This window comes from Ochlerotatus camptorhynchus, unplaced genomic scaffold, assembly GCF_037179485.1.
Source record: "Ochlerotatus camptorhynchus isolate MF236.1 unplaced genomic scaffold, CSIRO-AGI_Acam_v1.1 ptg000330l, whole genome shotgun sequence".
In the NCBI taxonomy this organism is placed as follows: domain Eukaryota; kingdom Metazoa; phylum Arthropoda; class Insecta; order Diptera; family Culicidae; genus Ochlerotatus; species Ochlerotatus camptorhynchus.
Genome location: NW_027040818.1, coordinates 1791689 through 1808038, shown reverse-complemented (window position 1 = coordinate 1808038; position 16350 = coordinate 1791689). Strand labels below are relative to the sequence as shown.

The window sequence follows — 16350 nt, the reverse complement described above, 5'->3', positions numbered from 1 at the left end:
CTGTTAGAGTACGGCAGTGTGAAAATTGTGTATAGAGAGTAGAAAGCGAGCAAAGGTCAATATTGAGGAAGACATAAATCGGATTAATCATCTCCTTTACCTGTTGGGGGGCATCTCCCCCCGCCACTACTAGCAAAAGAGATGATCGTCGATTTGCTCACGTACCTTCGATGTGCGGAAACAGTTCTATCGATTGTTTCACACTCAAGCCGTCATGTGTCGTAAGAATCTACTCGATAGGATTGGAAATTGCAGCTGTTGTTATTTTTACCGCTGCACAGTGGGACAAAATCGACATAAAGGAGCAAAATTCATTATCTCTGATCAGCGCTGATTTAACCTTTGCAAATATAATCATTCTTATGGGAAAAATTCTCAGGAATCCAGTGATAATAGTTTCGTCCTGTGCAGAATAGGGCAAGTTGGGGTTTTTGGAGCATTTTACTCAAACTTCTTAAAATTTTGTAAAAATGACTTAAAATACCTCATTGTGGTTGATATACGTTCTGAAATATTGTCACTCTTGTAGAAAAACATCTGGAGAATCCATTAAAAATGGTTTTATACATCACCAGTTTGTGCAGACTATACATTTTAGACCATTTTACCCCTATTACGTGCGGACGAACAATTAGGACCATCGTATTTTCACTCCCGCTTAAATTGTGTGGAGTGGATGATTCGGACAGCGGCAAAAATCCGGACGTGAAATCTAAAGCCAGACAGATGGCCAACAAACTCGAAGGGCATTTCAAGATGCACGTAAACCGCCCGAAAATTGGAGGTAGTGGAAGTTCCAATAATGGAAACATGGCCAGAAGGCTACTCTCTGAGCCGGAAAAGTTTGCAAAAGTTCTTAATGCGGATGCTGATGTGATGAGAAACCTGCCTTGTCAAACCAATTTTTGAACAAGGAAAAGTTAGCAGAGTTGTACAACATCTTAGAAGAGCAGGTATACACTGAGTTTCCGTTTATAAGAAATCTACCTCCATACAAACATTTAGCAGAATACATAGATAAGTTGGTAAGATCATTGATTACTAATCTACGCATTATAAACAAATTAATTTTGTTTATTTTAAAGCCATTTCCATTGCATTTTGTTGATAAATAAGATGGTGAATCTAGCCCCATCTTGCTCGCAAAACTTCTCCAGAGGCCAATTTGTCAGATTTGATAAAGTCTGCATTGGCTCGTTCAGACCCCAAGACCGAGTTTTATATCAACATCCTGCATTCTAACCCTGTCACTGTAAAAAAGATAAACCGTCACTTCTTAACCTTGAGTAAGTCATGAATGTATGATTTCACGTTACACGCATCGTAAACAGAATCGATTTGATCAGCAGGGTTAATATTTTCCATTATTTTTCATCAAATCCAATATTTTTGTCAGTGTCTATTTTTATCATTTACCATCGCAAGGGATAGCGCTTCAACTCAGTGTAGATTAAATGCGTTTGTTTTAAAAATCTTCGCTGTTACGTACGAGCGAAATGAACAAATGAGTTCATTATGCATCAACGAATACGCGTTTGTTGATATTCACCAGTGCTTGATTATCCAACCCAAAATTGTCAAAATCAGAAATGATCCTCAAAAGCAAAATAATTAAATTCATTTTGGGCAAAGTGATTGTTTTGAATATTGTTGACTCCAGAGCCCAAAACCAGGATTTTAACATCAATTCAACATGAGGCAATAATTTGCCATCGGTTTGTGTGTAAAAACTTGCACGACACGTCCTTCAGCGCTATATTTTTTAAAATGAAAATAATCATTATGCATTTGATCCTCAAAATCATCCCCGCCAAGATGAAGACGAATAATAATATTGACATCAACGGAGGCGATAATGAACATCCAGCCACGGATGAAGAAAAACAAATGTTGATTACGATACTCTGAAGTTGCTTTGATAAATAGAAAACTGTTATGTCAAAACTCAGATTCATGCAAGTAGTTGGTCTTATTGTTAAGGTTGTCTTAATTTTCAGCTATTTTGAGTGTAGAATAAATGATTTTTATCAGCACTGATCTTTGTATTTTCTATTTACTGGTTCATAGAAATGATCGTTTAGAGGGATATAGATAAAAAGATAAGCGGTAAGGAACATACTCTGTAAGGAATTACCTACTAGGATCAGTTAAAACGGAACTGAATTGGAAAGAAACTGATATTAAGAAAGTTGATTGATTGTTGTTTGTTTCCTTACACACGAAACACGGATTGTGCAACTTCTGAAATAATTAATTTTATGTGATACATAAAGTTATTGAATGATATTTCTACGGTAAGTGAGGTTCACTTAAGATGGGATTATCACCATTAGATGCTTTCAGTAGGACAGTGCTTGAGGGTTTAATATGAATATGGCGTATAATCGTATGATTTTTCTTTTATAAAAGGGGAGAATCGGGCAAAATGTTTAATTATCTAAATATTGCGCAAGATGAGACAAGCATTTTTTTATGCTTTAAACATATTTACAATGATATAATAAACGAGTATTCGATATTACATGCGTGAATTCGAATACTACTTGATTTATTAAATTAAAGGAGATAATCAGGAAAAATAGGTAAGAAGCTGATATGATCACAAATTGAGACCATCACCATTAAATTTCTCACACATTTTTACAGAGGGAAAGTGCCCGAACGATCAAAATAACAAGCCTTAATTCGTATAAAAGTATATCATGACTTGTTTTCTTCAGTAAAAGGGGGAAATTGGGCAAAATGGGTAATTTACTGAAATTTTCTCAAGATGAAACCATCACCATTCGATTCCTCAGTCATTTTTACAAAAATACAGTACACGAGGGTATAGTATGACAGGCACTAACGCGTATAACCGTGTAACACTACTGATTAACTTTAAAATCAGGGGAGTATTAGGAAAAAATGGCTCCATACATCAGCTTACCTTTCGATGTAATCTAAAACGTAATTTTTTGATCCCTAAGGTGTTTTCCTTCAAGAAGGGCTATCATTGGACAGATTTTCTTATCACTGACTACTGTCTTTTAAAAAATATCGAAAATAAGGTAATAGGGGTAAAATTGACTAAAATGCATAGTCTGCACAGACTGGTGATGTTTAAAACCATTTTTAATGGATTCTCCAGATGTTTTTCTACAAGAATGACAATATTTCAGAACGTATATTAACCACAATAAGGTATTTTTAAGTCATTTTTACAAAATTTTAAGAAATTTGAGTAAAATGCTCCAAAAACCCCAACTTGCTCTATTCTGCACAGGACGAATCTATTCCCACTGGATTCCTGAGAATTTTTCCCATAAGAATGATTGTATTTGCAAAGGTTAAATCAGCGCTGATCAGAGATAATGAATTTTGCTCCTTTTATGTCGATTTGTTCCCACTGTGCGCTGTATGTGCTCCTGTCATCGACAATAGGGAAGTTTGGTAAAGGAGATGATTAACCCGATTCGTGCCTTCCTCAATATTGACCTTTGCTCGCTTTCTACTCTCTATACACAATTTTCACACTGCCGTACTCTAACGGAACTATCAACTCTATACTGTCATTTCCTCATCTATCGTATAAAATGACCACACCACTGGTGTTGAGTACTTGGCACTGATGAAGTCTGCAAGTAGTAGACGAAATACGCGTATCTGTCAAAAGATAAGCAATTTTAACGGAATTTAAAGGAAATAAACCAACCCACTCAAAACTCTTCATAACAACATATTGTTGGAAATTTCCTTCAAACTTTTCTCAAAATATCTTTGAAATACTCCTATAATTCCCACTGGATTCTCCTTCTTCACTTGCAATTCTACTTATAAGTACCTTGGAGTACTCCTTAGAATTCACTTTCAGTTCTCCTTACAAATCTCTTACGCCGCTGCCATAGTGAGAGCAAAGAGGTCCGCAAAGCGTGAAATCGAGTGTAAGGAATAATATCAATAATAAGAATTCTTTTGAACAGAACGCTAAGCGCGCCTCTTCGCTCCCACTATGGCAGCGGCTTTAGAAAAGTCTCCTCGAAATTATTTTTAAGTTTAGAACTCTTTACGAATAAATACGGAACGCATCATTGGAGGTACTCACCATCGGCCGAGCGGAAAGGTTTGGTCTGGCTACCCATGTTCATTAGTGCGTCGGGAATGGGCCCTGTTGCTCGTTGGGAACGCGACAGTGTATTCACTTTTGCTGCTTGTTCGAAACGACGATCGCTTGCCCTCTATCCGGAGTTCTTAATCACTTTTTTTTTGCTGTTGCTCGGATTTGGTTTCTCTTGAATTCACTTGATACTTCCTGTCGGACTTGACTTCAATTTCGATCCAATCACCAAACGGAACGGCGACGGTGGTTGCTTGGTCTCTCTTCCCGGGGCTAGAATCACTTCCACTTTTCTTCGAATCTCTTCCTAGCACTGCGTCGGTGCAAATATCTCAGATTGTGTGAGAGTCAATTCACTTTCTGCGTTCACTCATTGGTTGATCTGTCTCTGGAACCGGTGCCCGGTTGAAGTTTTTATTTATTTTTTATTCTTTTCTTTCCAGATCGCACACAACAAAAGCAACGCTCCTTATTTTGTTTACTACTGTAATCACACTAAAATTTCCACTAGTAGCAGATTTCTTTCTAGTATGTAGCTTTCCTTAATAATGACTTACGACGAAGAAAAAATGGTTGTTTTCTACTTGCTTCTTTCACTAATTAGTAATAATATTTGAATTTGGTTTCTATATTCACAAATCAGCCTTATCGGATATTTTCTTCTCCCAAATGTAGTATTCAGCGTTCGTTTTGTTCGGCCAAATGAATCTGCGATCGATGCGTTCTGACGACTTCCTTTCGCGCTTTCTTCCTCCAGACGGACACAACTTCTTCGACAACACTTTGGGTCCGTTTTCTGTAGGCAGAGTTCTGCGAGTGTCTCCCAGGCGATCAGATCACTTCTTGAAAAGTTTGCGCTCAGTTACTGCTGTCGTAGGTATAGAGTGATGATGTAGATGATGATTACCACAAAAAGCACACCAAAGTTTAATGGTCTACTGGCACTTCTCTTCGCTTTCGATTTGCCTCACTTAACTAGTGTTGTTTGTTTGTTTGTTTGTTTGTTGTGTTTGCCGTTTACTAGTAATTTCAATAATATATCAGATTTGTTTTCAATTCTTCTTTGAAGAACATACACATATTTTTGCTTGTCCTCTCGCTTCGAGAATTATTCACACGAATCAACACGGTTTTTGAAAAATAAAAAACAGCTCCGTTTCTTCACTTGTTGCTTGTGATCACTCAAATAGAGAAACTTAAAAACTCAAACTTAAATAGCAGTTGAATAAAACAAGAGGAAATTCGATAAATAAAAGCTAGCGTTATCAGTATTGTATATATTTATATGTAAAAGGAATCACTGTCCGGTTACACTTGTTTTTTCGCTTGTTCTGTTGCTGTTGTTGTTAGGTTGTTTCACTTAGTCTTTTTACGTTTCACACAGGTTCGCACCCGACTACGGTAGGAGGTGTTTCTTTTTCTTCTTCTGCTTCTTTGTTTCACTTACAGTTGGTTGTTCAGTATGTTGTATTTCGTGTGGCACCCTTCGCAGGGTTGGGGGTTTTCACTTACTTTTTAGCTTAAACTTAGTTTTGCATCAATAAACGTACGCTTACTTTTGTTTACTTGTTTATTTTTTTAAATTTTATCACAGAATGGTTTTATTTGTATTCTTTTTTTTTATTTCAGAATTTTAAATTTCTCTTTTGTTTTCCGCTTTAGACTTTTAGATTTGTTAAATATTTCCTATAGTGTTCACCTTCTTCCTCTTATATAAAACGTTTCACTTTTCCTTTTCCGCGTATCCACCACAAAAAAAAGCTTCCACCAGGATCCTTCTTTCTGTTTTATTGTTATCAGTTTTCCACTTCTTGTCTCTTTTCCTTTTGCTTCTTCTTCGCACCCACTGAAGTAAAAGTTTTACCGTTCGCTACAAAACAGTCACAATTTAACCAACTAAAACTCCGTAACTGCGAGCGTGTACTTTCAATTACTTTAAATAAACTAACTTAACGAAATGTGTTGCTTTTCCCTTGTTTTTGCTTATTTTTTCTGATACTTTGTACTTGGTAGTAGTAGTAGTAGTTTTCTTCTGCGTTTGTCACTATTGTCCTTCAAAATTACCTTCTTTTCCGATGTGTTGTTGCTGCTGTTTACGTTACTGTGATGGCGATGATTGGAACAAACTGTCCCAGGAGAAATTATACATGAATAGTTCACGAAACTCAAAGCTGATGAAAACGAGCGAACTGGGGTACACTATCCGAGTTGTACAATACTAGTTGATGCTATGCAATTTTTTGGCTTCCGTTTGTGAGTCGTTACACTTTTCGATTACAAGAAGAATTTTGGTGTTATCCTTAATGATTTTTTTCACTGTGGTTCAACAAACAATTGTTTCTCTAGTTTCTAGCGAAAAATTGTCCCCAACTCATACACTTGCCTTTTGCTTTGTCTGCACTGAGCTATCTTGGAGGATGTTGTTGTTATTATGCTGTTCTAAGTGGCCTTTAGGCTGCTGCTACTGATGTTCTTGCTAATGACATTCGATGGCCCAGCTTCTAGCCTGGATTGAGGAGTGAGACAATAGAGAGTATTAGAAAATATTTGTGGGCATGGCGGCCGAAATTTATTTTTCACCTTTATTAAAGTGATATTTAGCCGAGCGCTAGTTCATCACATGATGGTCGAGATGGAATTTTATTTGGTGTATGATTTTAGGTTTTTGAGCAACATATACCTATTATATTATAGTAGACAATATATTTGAAACATACGAAATTTTAAATCACATGTGCTATAAAATCAATGCCAACATTTCAAAAGGGCGTTTTTTTTTTAACTTAAGTAGACAGCTAATGCTCTAAAGAAATACATATTTTCATCAAATTATATTAAAATAATTTTTGTCATTAAGGATTTAATATAAACAAAAAGGCGTAATTGAATTTATGTGGGATGCCATAGTGGCTTTGTTTCGCCCCTCGTTTTCTTTGTTAACAAAAAGGCGAAATTGACAGCTAGGTTTTCAGTAGGTCTAAACATTCTTTTTCCGTAGTTTTCAATTTGAAATCATTGAGAAAACTCTTTCAAATGGAATCTGCCAAATTTCAGGACCTTCTATAAGTAAGAACAATGTGATGTACAGAATGCTAACGCGTTCCAAAATTTTAGAAAATTAAATCTGAGCGAAGAAAATAATGTTCATTCTGCAGGATATTTTGAAGAGCTGGATATGGTGGACACAGCCAGAAACGAAAACCCAGGAAATCCAAGTGAAGGAGAGATGGACAGAGCTACATTAGCACAATGCTTCAAATCGCCGGAAATGTTTTCGGACTCCAACGTCTAATGTATCGTTCTGCAATGTACTGATGCTCAAATATAAAAAAATAAGGGAATGCAATACGGCTATCCAGATATTTTCTATCGGCAAACCTCACTCGGATCCGCTGAATATTGAACAGACCTGAGTGTGAGTGCACTGGACGTTCGGACGAAAAGAAAATCTGACTATTCGAGCTTGAGCTGCAGTGTGTCATCTGTGCCCAATCGGAGTGTGTTAAGTGCCATAGGGAACTGCTCAATTTATAATGATTCTCGTGAATTCTTGCACGCTTCAAAGCATTGAAGAATGATCGACGTTAGCATTTATCTCATTCAAGCTGAAGTTCACATGCGCCCACGATGCACCACCTGGCAAAGTATCAATTCAATCGAAACACAACTATTCACGGACACACGAAACAAGTCACCTATCCTCCTCAAGCAGAAGATCGCATACAGTTAGCATGCACCCAAGGGGTGGTCACTCTACACACTTATCTGGGGCAATTTTTTCTCAGTGTGCCGCAGCTGTGCCGAGAAGTCATTGAACTGACTGCTTGCTTGTGAATAATGCCTTGTTTGGCAACCCGGTATTTTAACAGCTCTTGTTTTTGTTTTGTTTTTCAATGTTTACAAAAACGACACCGGCTTCAGTTGGGACTACACATTGGACGAGCTCCGTTGCTAAACGACCTACCATCCTAACCTGAGTATCATCCGTCGGAAAACTGGGAACCAACACCGCACAGTGGTTCAGAATGCAGATTTATTTTATTTTTATTTAATACATCCATCTGACAATAAGTCTTAATGAACCAGAAGCCATAACAAATACTAAATGTATCTGGAGTTAATAATACGTCTCTGGAATTGAGCAGCAGGTTCCCCAAACTCGAACAACTCTTCAACTGTAGAAAACGTGCGAATCATACTCGTAACAGGTTCATGTTGTCCAAAAGAAGAGCGGTGTGAGTCTTGACGCAATAGGAACGTTGAGCGTAGAAATCTGCTTGGCGCACGAAAGTTCAAGCAAGAGAGTAAGTGGGTAGAGTCAGTTTCACCACTTAATAACTTCGCGACGAATGTTGCCTGTTGAATTTGTCGCCGTCGTTGTAACGTGTCCATGCTTAGCAAGCGACATCTCTCAGCATACGGAGGTAAGTTTAGTGGATCTCTCCAAGGAAGTTGTCTTAATGCTCGACGAATGAATGTTTTTTGGATACGTTCTATTCTGATGTTCCAGGAAAGTTGGTAGGGAGTCCAAACAACAGATGCAGTCTCGATAATCGGACGAACGAGTGAACAGTACAGTGCTTTTAAACAGTACGGATCCGAAAAATCTCTTGAGATTCTTGATATAAAACCAAGCTGACGATTAGCCTTAGTGATTACCATTGAACGGTGTAAGTCAAACGTAAGTTTAGGGTCCAGCATTACACCTAGGTCGCTTTCTTGTTCTACTCTTTCTAGTACAAATCCATCAATTGAGTAATCGAATACGATTGGCGTTCTTGTGCGATTAAATGTCATGACCACACATTTTGATATACTGACGGAAAGCTTGTTTAAGCGGCACCAATCAACAAATTGGTCTAACATTGCTTGGAGCTGACGGCAATCCTCGACGTTCTTGACAACAATGTATAGTTTGAGATCATCAGCGTATATGAGCACACAACCACTCGGCAAGAGGAGCGTCACATCGTTGAAGAAGATTGTGAACAGCAATGGTCCTAAATTGCTGCCCTGGCGAACACCGGAGGTTGCAGCAAATGGTGATGAAGTGCACGAACCCAGCTTGACACGAAGTGTTTTGTTGGAAAGATATGATTTCAGCCAATCAACCAAACCATCCGAAATTCCCAGGCGAGACATTTTCCGAAGAAGAATACCATGATCGATGCAATCGAATGCCGCTTTCAGATCGGTATAAACGGTATCTACTTGAGCCCTATTTTCCAAGTGATTTATACATGTTGAGGTGAACTCCAGCAAATTTGATGTAACTGAGCGTCCTGGCATAAATCCGTATTGCGTTGCTGAAATGTAGCTCTTGACATGAAAGAAGATAGCATCGTTCACAATGATCTCGAATAATTTTGAAGCTGCAGATAGACTTGTTATGCCACGATAATTTGTCACGTCACGTTTGTCGCCCTTCTTATGGACAGGGAACATATTTCGGGGAAAACTCCTTGGTGCAACGAAGCGGTAAAGATGCGAGCTAGGGGATCAGCTAAAACAGCAACACAGCGGCAAAAAATGATTGCAGGTACACCATCAGGACCCGGTGAAACAGATTTCTTCAACTTCCTAACAGCTTTAACGACATACATATTGCTAACCACAAATGTACGCAAATCGATGAGACCCTCAGGAACATTGCAAGCCGCTCTTTCTACTTCATCTGCGTTGGCGACTGAATCCGAAAAAACAGAACTGAAGTGGCGGGAAAATAGATCACACGATTCGAGCATAGAAGTAGACTCCAAATCGCCAAAAAATACGGATGAAGGAATATTCGACGATTTTCGCTTGGAGTTCACAAACTTCCAGAAGCTCTTGGGATTTCTACGTAAATTGGTCTGGACACGCAAGACATATGACTTGTATAGGGTTGAATTAAGCTTACGATAGGCGTTGCAAGCGGTGGAATGATATGTTTTGAGCCTGAAATTGAAACTTTAAACTAAAAGTCTCCTCTACAAAGTTGTTGCTTATTGTTAGGCCCTCATTTTTATGACAATGAATTCTAGGGTGGTTCCTGTTATCATTAAAATCAAAAATCTAACTTTTTTGTTTGAATAAATTGAGGTATACATTCTTCGGCAAAGTTATAGCTGAGCTAATGTCAAGCAACTTTGCTCAAAATAAAATTTTTGTATCTCTTAAATTGGCCGATTTAGAGCTATTTTCTTGAATTGAGTTAGGGTGGCTCTTAAAAAAAAACAGTTGTTTTGCTCTAGTTATCTTATTTAGAATTTCTCAGCAAAGGTATCTTCAGATAACTTTTAGATCTTAAAAAGGCGCAAATTTTTGCTGCACAAAGCTTGTCAATATCTTTCGCCGATCAAGAGTTATTGACGTGTTTATACTAAAAATATGCACTTTTCAAATGTTAATATCTCTGGTTGGGGCAAACAAAAAAAAAAAAGCTTTTTACGGCATTTGAAAGGGCGTCTTAACGTTCTCATTTTAGAGTAATTTTTCGGAGTTGACTTATTTTTTTTTTTTTTAATTCTTTATTAAAGAGATTTTTAGCCTTAGGCTAGTTCAGCGATCATGGTCTACGGAGTCGATAACAACACAGCCAACACCGATAAGCTGTTCAATCTGTTCTGCCTGTACGGAAATGTTGTCAGGATGAAGTTCCTGAAGACCAAAGAGGGTACCGCCATGGACCAGATGGGAGACGCCATCGCAGTCGAACGCAGCATCCAGCAGTTGATTAACATTCTAATCGATAATGATGGTAGCAAAACTCAGATTGCATTTTCCAAGCAGCACTACTTTTCAGAGTCCATCAACCCCTACACCCTGCCGGACAATTCGATCAGCTTGAAGGACTACAGCGCCTTCAAGAACAATCGCTTCCTTTCGTTGACCCAGGCCAGCAAAAATCGCATTCTCCACTTCTTCAATACCACCAAGGGCTGCCACCCGTCGCAAGTGCGAATGTTCGTCTAGGAGGAAATGTGCAAGCGATTGCCCTGATTTCTTCATGCTGGGTGGTCGGAATGATTGTACGCAGTCCGGCACGAAATGATGTACCTAGTTCTTCGGACAGGCATCGGGATGTGCGCTGACAATTCGATTTAAGAGAATCCATGGCAAGACTTGGTGGAGATTCACGGTTGTGATTTGAAAATAATTTGATTATATTGTGGCAACATCAAAAACAAATTTTGACATATGCACACTGTGCAGGCGTAGAAAAAGTTAAATGTTTAAAGATCAGATAAATTGTAACCATGGGTGCCAATCAGTGCCAATGACTGTGCCCAATCCCATCCCCTTGCATGCACCGTGGAGATGCACATGGCGATTCCATGAATCGACCTGAACATACCGTAACTCTCCGAATATCTTGGAAACATCTGTATCTAACAAAAACGGACATTGCGAAGGGGTTGTCACGCATCGTGGTGATGCCATGAATCGACCTGAACATCGTATAAAAGATGGAGATGCATACAGGAGATTCGGAGAGTTAAGGCCCAAGTGCAATGACAGCGAAAGCGGAACGGCAGCGGCAACGGACAAGCCCGATCTGAGTAAGCCTACTTTGTCGGATTGAAAACTAGTTAGAACCAAATCGCCTTTGGTTGGGCACCTTAATGTCCTTCACCTATTTGTTTGTATTACTTCTGTGTGAAGTTAACGATTTACATAGTTGAAGATGCTAATTTCAATAAACAGACTAACAGTATAGAGTTGATAGTTCCGTTAGAGTACGGCAGAGATGATCACCGACTTGCTCATGTACCGACGATGTGTTTGAAACAGTTCTATCGATTGTACCGCACTCAAGTTGTTATCTGAAGGGAGGCATCCAGTCGTATATCTTGATCTTGATGTCATTTGTGACCGAGGGGGGCGACACATCTAAATCTCGATTCTTCGAAAAATCTTCTTTCATTTCTCGCATCTACTTGCATCGCGCATCATTTTTTTTGTAGGAAATCTTCAAAATCGTGATAAATCTTCCTGCTATCTACTCATCGTACGCGCAGCTAGCCACAGCAAAACACAATATTTTCTGCATCGTAGATAGAGTCGTCCCCCTCGTTTGTGACAACTGTCAATCTTTCCGTTTCCGTTCTGCTTCCGCCCACATTGCGTAGCTAATCGCCATGAAGCCCAAATTGAATAATCTCTTATTCAGCTGACATAGTGAAGAAATATGTGAGGGATTATCTGATTGAATAGTTGATCAGTAGAAGGTCTTCTGAATAATTGATCAATCTTGTAAAAATATCCAAGGGGCTTTGAAATTCTCCAAAGTTCAGTGAGCGTCTCTGAATTTGCATTAACTTCAAAACTTTTGGGAGCACTTTGAAGAAGTACCATGAACCGTGGGAAAATATCGAGAGCTCCCTAATCAAATGGTTATGGTGATTTTGCTTAACGACGTGTTCCGGGTATCATGCAAACTATTTGTGTAATAGTTCTATAATTTGGGTAATCATTCGTCTATGGTATTTTTTATGAGGACTTCGCAGAAAAATTACTTATATTAGGAAAACTTCGAGAGCTTAAGGAAAGTTCCATGAATTTTAGGGAAGTCCAGAGAACTCTAATTTATTGAGAAGTTTAAAAAACTTTGGGAAGTAACGATATCTTTAAAGAAGTCCCGAATATCGGGAAAGTTCAAAGACCTTCAAGAGAATATTCAGACAACTTTGTATATTTCGGGAAAATGTTGAAAACTTCATCGAAGATCTAGAGTAGTTTTAGGAGAACTTCAGAGTAGTTCTGACGAGAACTTAGTTCTGAAGAGAACTTCAGAGTATCCTGATGAATGTGGGCGCTTTTTTAAAACTTCAGAGTAGTTCTGATAAGAACTTCAGAGTAGTTTTGAGGAGAACTGCAGAGTAGTTCTGAGGAGAACTTTAGAGTAGTTCTGTGGAGAGTTATAGAGTAGTTGTGAGGGCACCTTCAGAGTAGTTCTGAAGATAATTTCAGGAAATTTCTGAGAACTCCATAGAAGTTCCACTAGCCTCAGGAAAATTTCGGGAAATTTACTTAATATGGCCACCAATGTTCTTATTTTTGAATTATCATGTGTCACATGAGGGTGTAGGTTCAAGTTTCACTTCTCCATCCGGAACATCTGGCTTACGTGGTCTTCAGTACTTAATATGGACAAACATGGTCATATTTTTTTTAATTCTAATGTAGTTTGATGTGGTTGTGTTGGTTCAAGAAGAAGCTGACCACTTCCTCGGGGGTATCCAGAACATGTCCGGATGCGGCCAACATTTTTCTGACTACTTACTTACTACCCTGGATGATTATTTAACCTGAAGTTTCAGGTTAATTCAAAATTACAAAACATACGTATGAAAACATTGAGCACCTCTCAGGTTACCGCTTAAGCGCACCGCGTTTTTCCAAAATGTTAAAAAAAAACGAGTTTTAGTACAATGCCGCTTTTGCCGCAACACGCTTATTGTGGGTTGTCAAACGGATTTCAGTGCATTGGAAAATATACGCTTGCCGCTATTCCATTATTATTGTGTTCAGCCCTTAACAAAAAGCGGCTGCCATGCACCGTGGTGGTCCGCATGGCGATGTTCAAAATCGACCTGAGCACCGTAACTCTTAAATTCTCCGGGGCAACATCTCCGTCCACCTCAAGCAGACATTCGCATGCGGCTACCATGCCCCATGGTGCGCATGGCGATGTCCAAAATCGATCTAACTCTCTCAGATCATATGTAATCGTAGATACTGGAAAGTGTCTACTCTGAATCAGAGTTCTGGATGAAAATGGTGGATAAGTGTGTACCTGGGATAACGCGGAAATAAATGTATTCGATATGACGGATTATTTTGAAAAATTCCGGAATCAGGGTCTTTTGAGTGAAGACGATGAGTATGTACCCGGAGCAGATGATTCCAATGACGGTAAGTTGCCGTACTATAATAGAACTAGCATCTCTACATACCCTTTCATCTCCTTCTCTATCGTATAAAATTGGCTGATATTTGACATCTCCAATTATGTAAATCGTTAACTTCAGGCATGAAGTAACACATGACCCTCTTATCCAGTACAACTTCAAATTGAATAGATCGTTCGATACATTTCATAGAATGCAAAAAAGACAGAAATCATGTGTTACCAAAAACGGAAATGTCTTTATAACAGTACAGGAATTCTCTGTAGAACACTCCAAAAAAAATCACAAAATTCGTCCGTAGATAATCTTCGAATTTTAAACTCTTTCTAAGAATTCTCTGGAGTTTCAAATTTTTTAAAAATCGGCCTAAAATTCTCCGTAGCCGTTCAATTCACCTCAGATTCTCGATCAACAAAGGGTCTATTAGCTTTTATGAGCAAAACTTGTTATCCCCATTCCTCATCGGACAGGGGAAATTCTCCCGAATTGTCTTCAAATTTTGCTCAGAATTATCTAGGTGTTCTCCTCTAAATTCTTCTGAAAATTACATGGAATTCTCATTAAAATTCCATTCGAAATATGCTTGGAATTATCTTCGGAAGTTCCTTATAGATCTTCGCAGAATTATTTAAAAAAATTCTAAAATTCTTTTATTAGTTCTTCAAAGTGACTGTATTCAGAAAATCTAGCTCAGTCCGTAACGGCGCAGCTACAAAGCAAGACCATGCTGGAGGTGGCTGGGTTCGACTCCCGGTACGGTCTAGATTTTTTTCGGCTTGGAAAATTTCTTAACTTCGCTGAGTATAAGATTGTACTTGCCACACAATTATATTATACTAATTCAAAAATGGTACAGACATCGAAAGCTGTCAATTAATAGCTGTGGAATTGCACCTAGAACACTAAGTTGGCATCATGCAATAAGCTAATCTCCAAAAATTCGAAGAAGAAGAAGATCTGCTGCCAAACTCAAGCATGTTTCCATTCTATTGAGAATCTCAGACGTAAAGAAATATAGTGGCAAAGAAAATAGAAACAAATGACTTCATCTTTTCTAGAAATCTAGCGTTCAATTCAATCATTCAGCAAAGGGGATTTCATGGTTTCATTGACGCTGTATCTCTAAGCAAAGTGGAATAATATGTAAAGCAACAGTTTTATTCCTGATGAATGTTGGCGTCTTAGTGGAATATACCTGTATAAAGAGAGAGAGAAAGATTAGTAATTTCCATTTAATTCCACTACCTTATTTGCTTATCCCTGACAGATACGCGTATTTCGTCTACAATGTGCAGACTTCTTCAGTGTCTTGTACTAATAGTCGAGTATTAGTACAAGACACTGAAGAAGTCTGCACATTGTAGACGAAATACGCGTATCGGTCAGGGATAAGCAAATAAGGTAGTGGAATTAAATGGAAATTACTAATCTTTCTCTCTCTCTCTTTAAACAGTAAACCCTGAAACTCACATTTATAACCCAAGTCTTAATTAACAATAGAAAAGGCCCATCAGCATTTGTAAACAAACTGTTCTAGAACCCTTTCCTCACAGAGCGGAGGCCACTCACGCAAACCAACCAATGGTATTGGTTTGCGTGGGTGACCTTCGCGTTGTGAGGAAAAGGCTCTAGAACGGTTTGTTTACAAATGCTGATGGGCCCTTTTCTATTGTTGATCCAGAAGTTCCAACTATAGTCGCAATATTTATAGTCTCTGCGGATACAATGTCGAGAGCCACTTGAGCTGTCAAATGCAGGGGCGGGATGTGCAGTCAAATGTATAGTCGCTATATTCATAGTCTGGCGAATAGAATTTCGATTCCAATATATTTCAGACCAACAATTGAAAAGGTACTATCAACTTTTATAAACAAAACGTTGATTATTCTTTCCTCGCTAATCATTTCATTTTCATTTTCATTTTCAAGCACAGAAGGGGGTCATAGGGCCAAGTCACCAGCGAAAAATCGCTGTCCATACTGCACCAGGGTAGAGGTATAGATTTGGCATCACAGAATAATAACCACAGGGGTCAAATGAATCCTGTTTACGATACCGGATAGTAAGGAAAGCTGTTGAACATAGGGGATAGTCAGAGTAACAGCAATAATAGTGAAAGTTAGGAAAATAAACAGGTAGAGATGGTTGATTTGCAATGGCTATCGACTCTGTTATATGGCCAACCGTATCAGATTCAAATTTAATGTCGTTTAATATTGCGCTTATTACTTTTATCTTTATTCTAAGAAATCTCCTTTCATACTTGTTTGTTTTAAAGTGAACTGGATGAAATGATTGTTTTATCAAAATTATGTTAAAGTTAACTACTATTCATATTTGCTAATTAATACCTAAATGTAA

General features: G+C 38.4%; 2 protein-coding genes across 5 annotated transcripts in view; one reads left to right on the top strand and one right to left on the bottom strand.

The window, feature by feature from the left end:
• Unr (cold shock domain-containing Unr) overlaps positions 1–16350 on the bottom strand; it is a 62630-nt gene that overhangs the window by 40177 nt on the left and 6103 nt on the right. For all 4 annotated transcript variants that reach the window (XM_065230409.1, XM_065230411.1, XM_065230410.1 and 1 more), the window contains exon 3: positions 4085–6602. In XM_065230409.1, the coding sequence (XP_065086481.1) occupies positions 4085–4127 (43 nt within the window). In that variant the 5' untranslated portion in view covers positions 4128–6602. The remainder of the gene's footprint in view (positions 1–4084; positions 6603–16350) is intronic.
• Positions 10646–11050, top strand: LOC135708536 (heterogeneous nuclear ribonucleoprotein L-like). The gene has a single exon (XM_065230642.1). The coding sequence runs from the start codon at positions 10646–10648 to the stop codon at positions 11048–11050; it is 405 nt and encodes a 134-aa protein (XP_065086714.1).

What these genes read in the sequence shown, in the direction of transcription:
- LOC135708536 (XM_065230642.1), top strand. Translation starts at nt 10,646, where the DNA reads ATGGTCTACGGAGTCGATAACAACACAGCCAACACCGATAAGCTGTTC.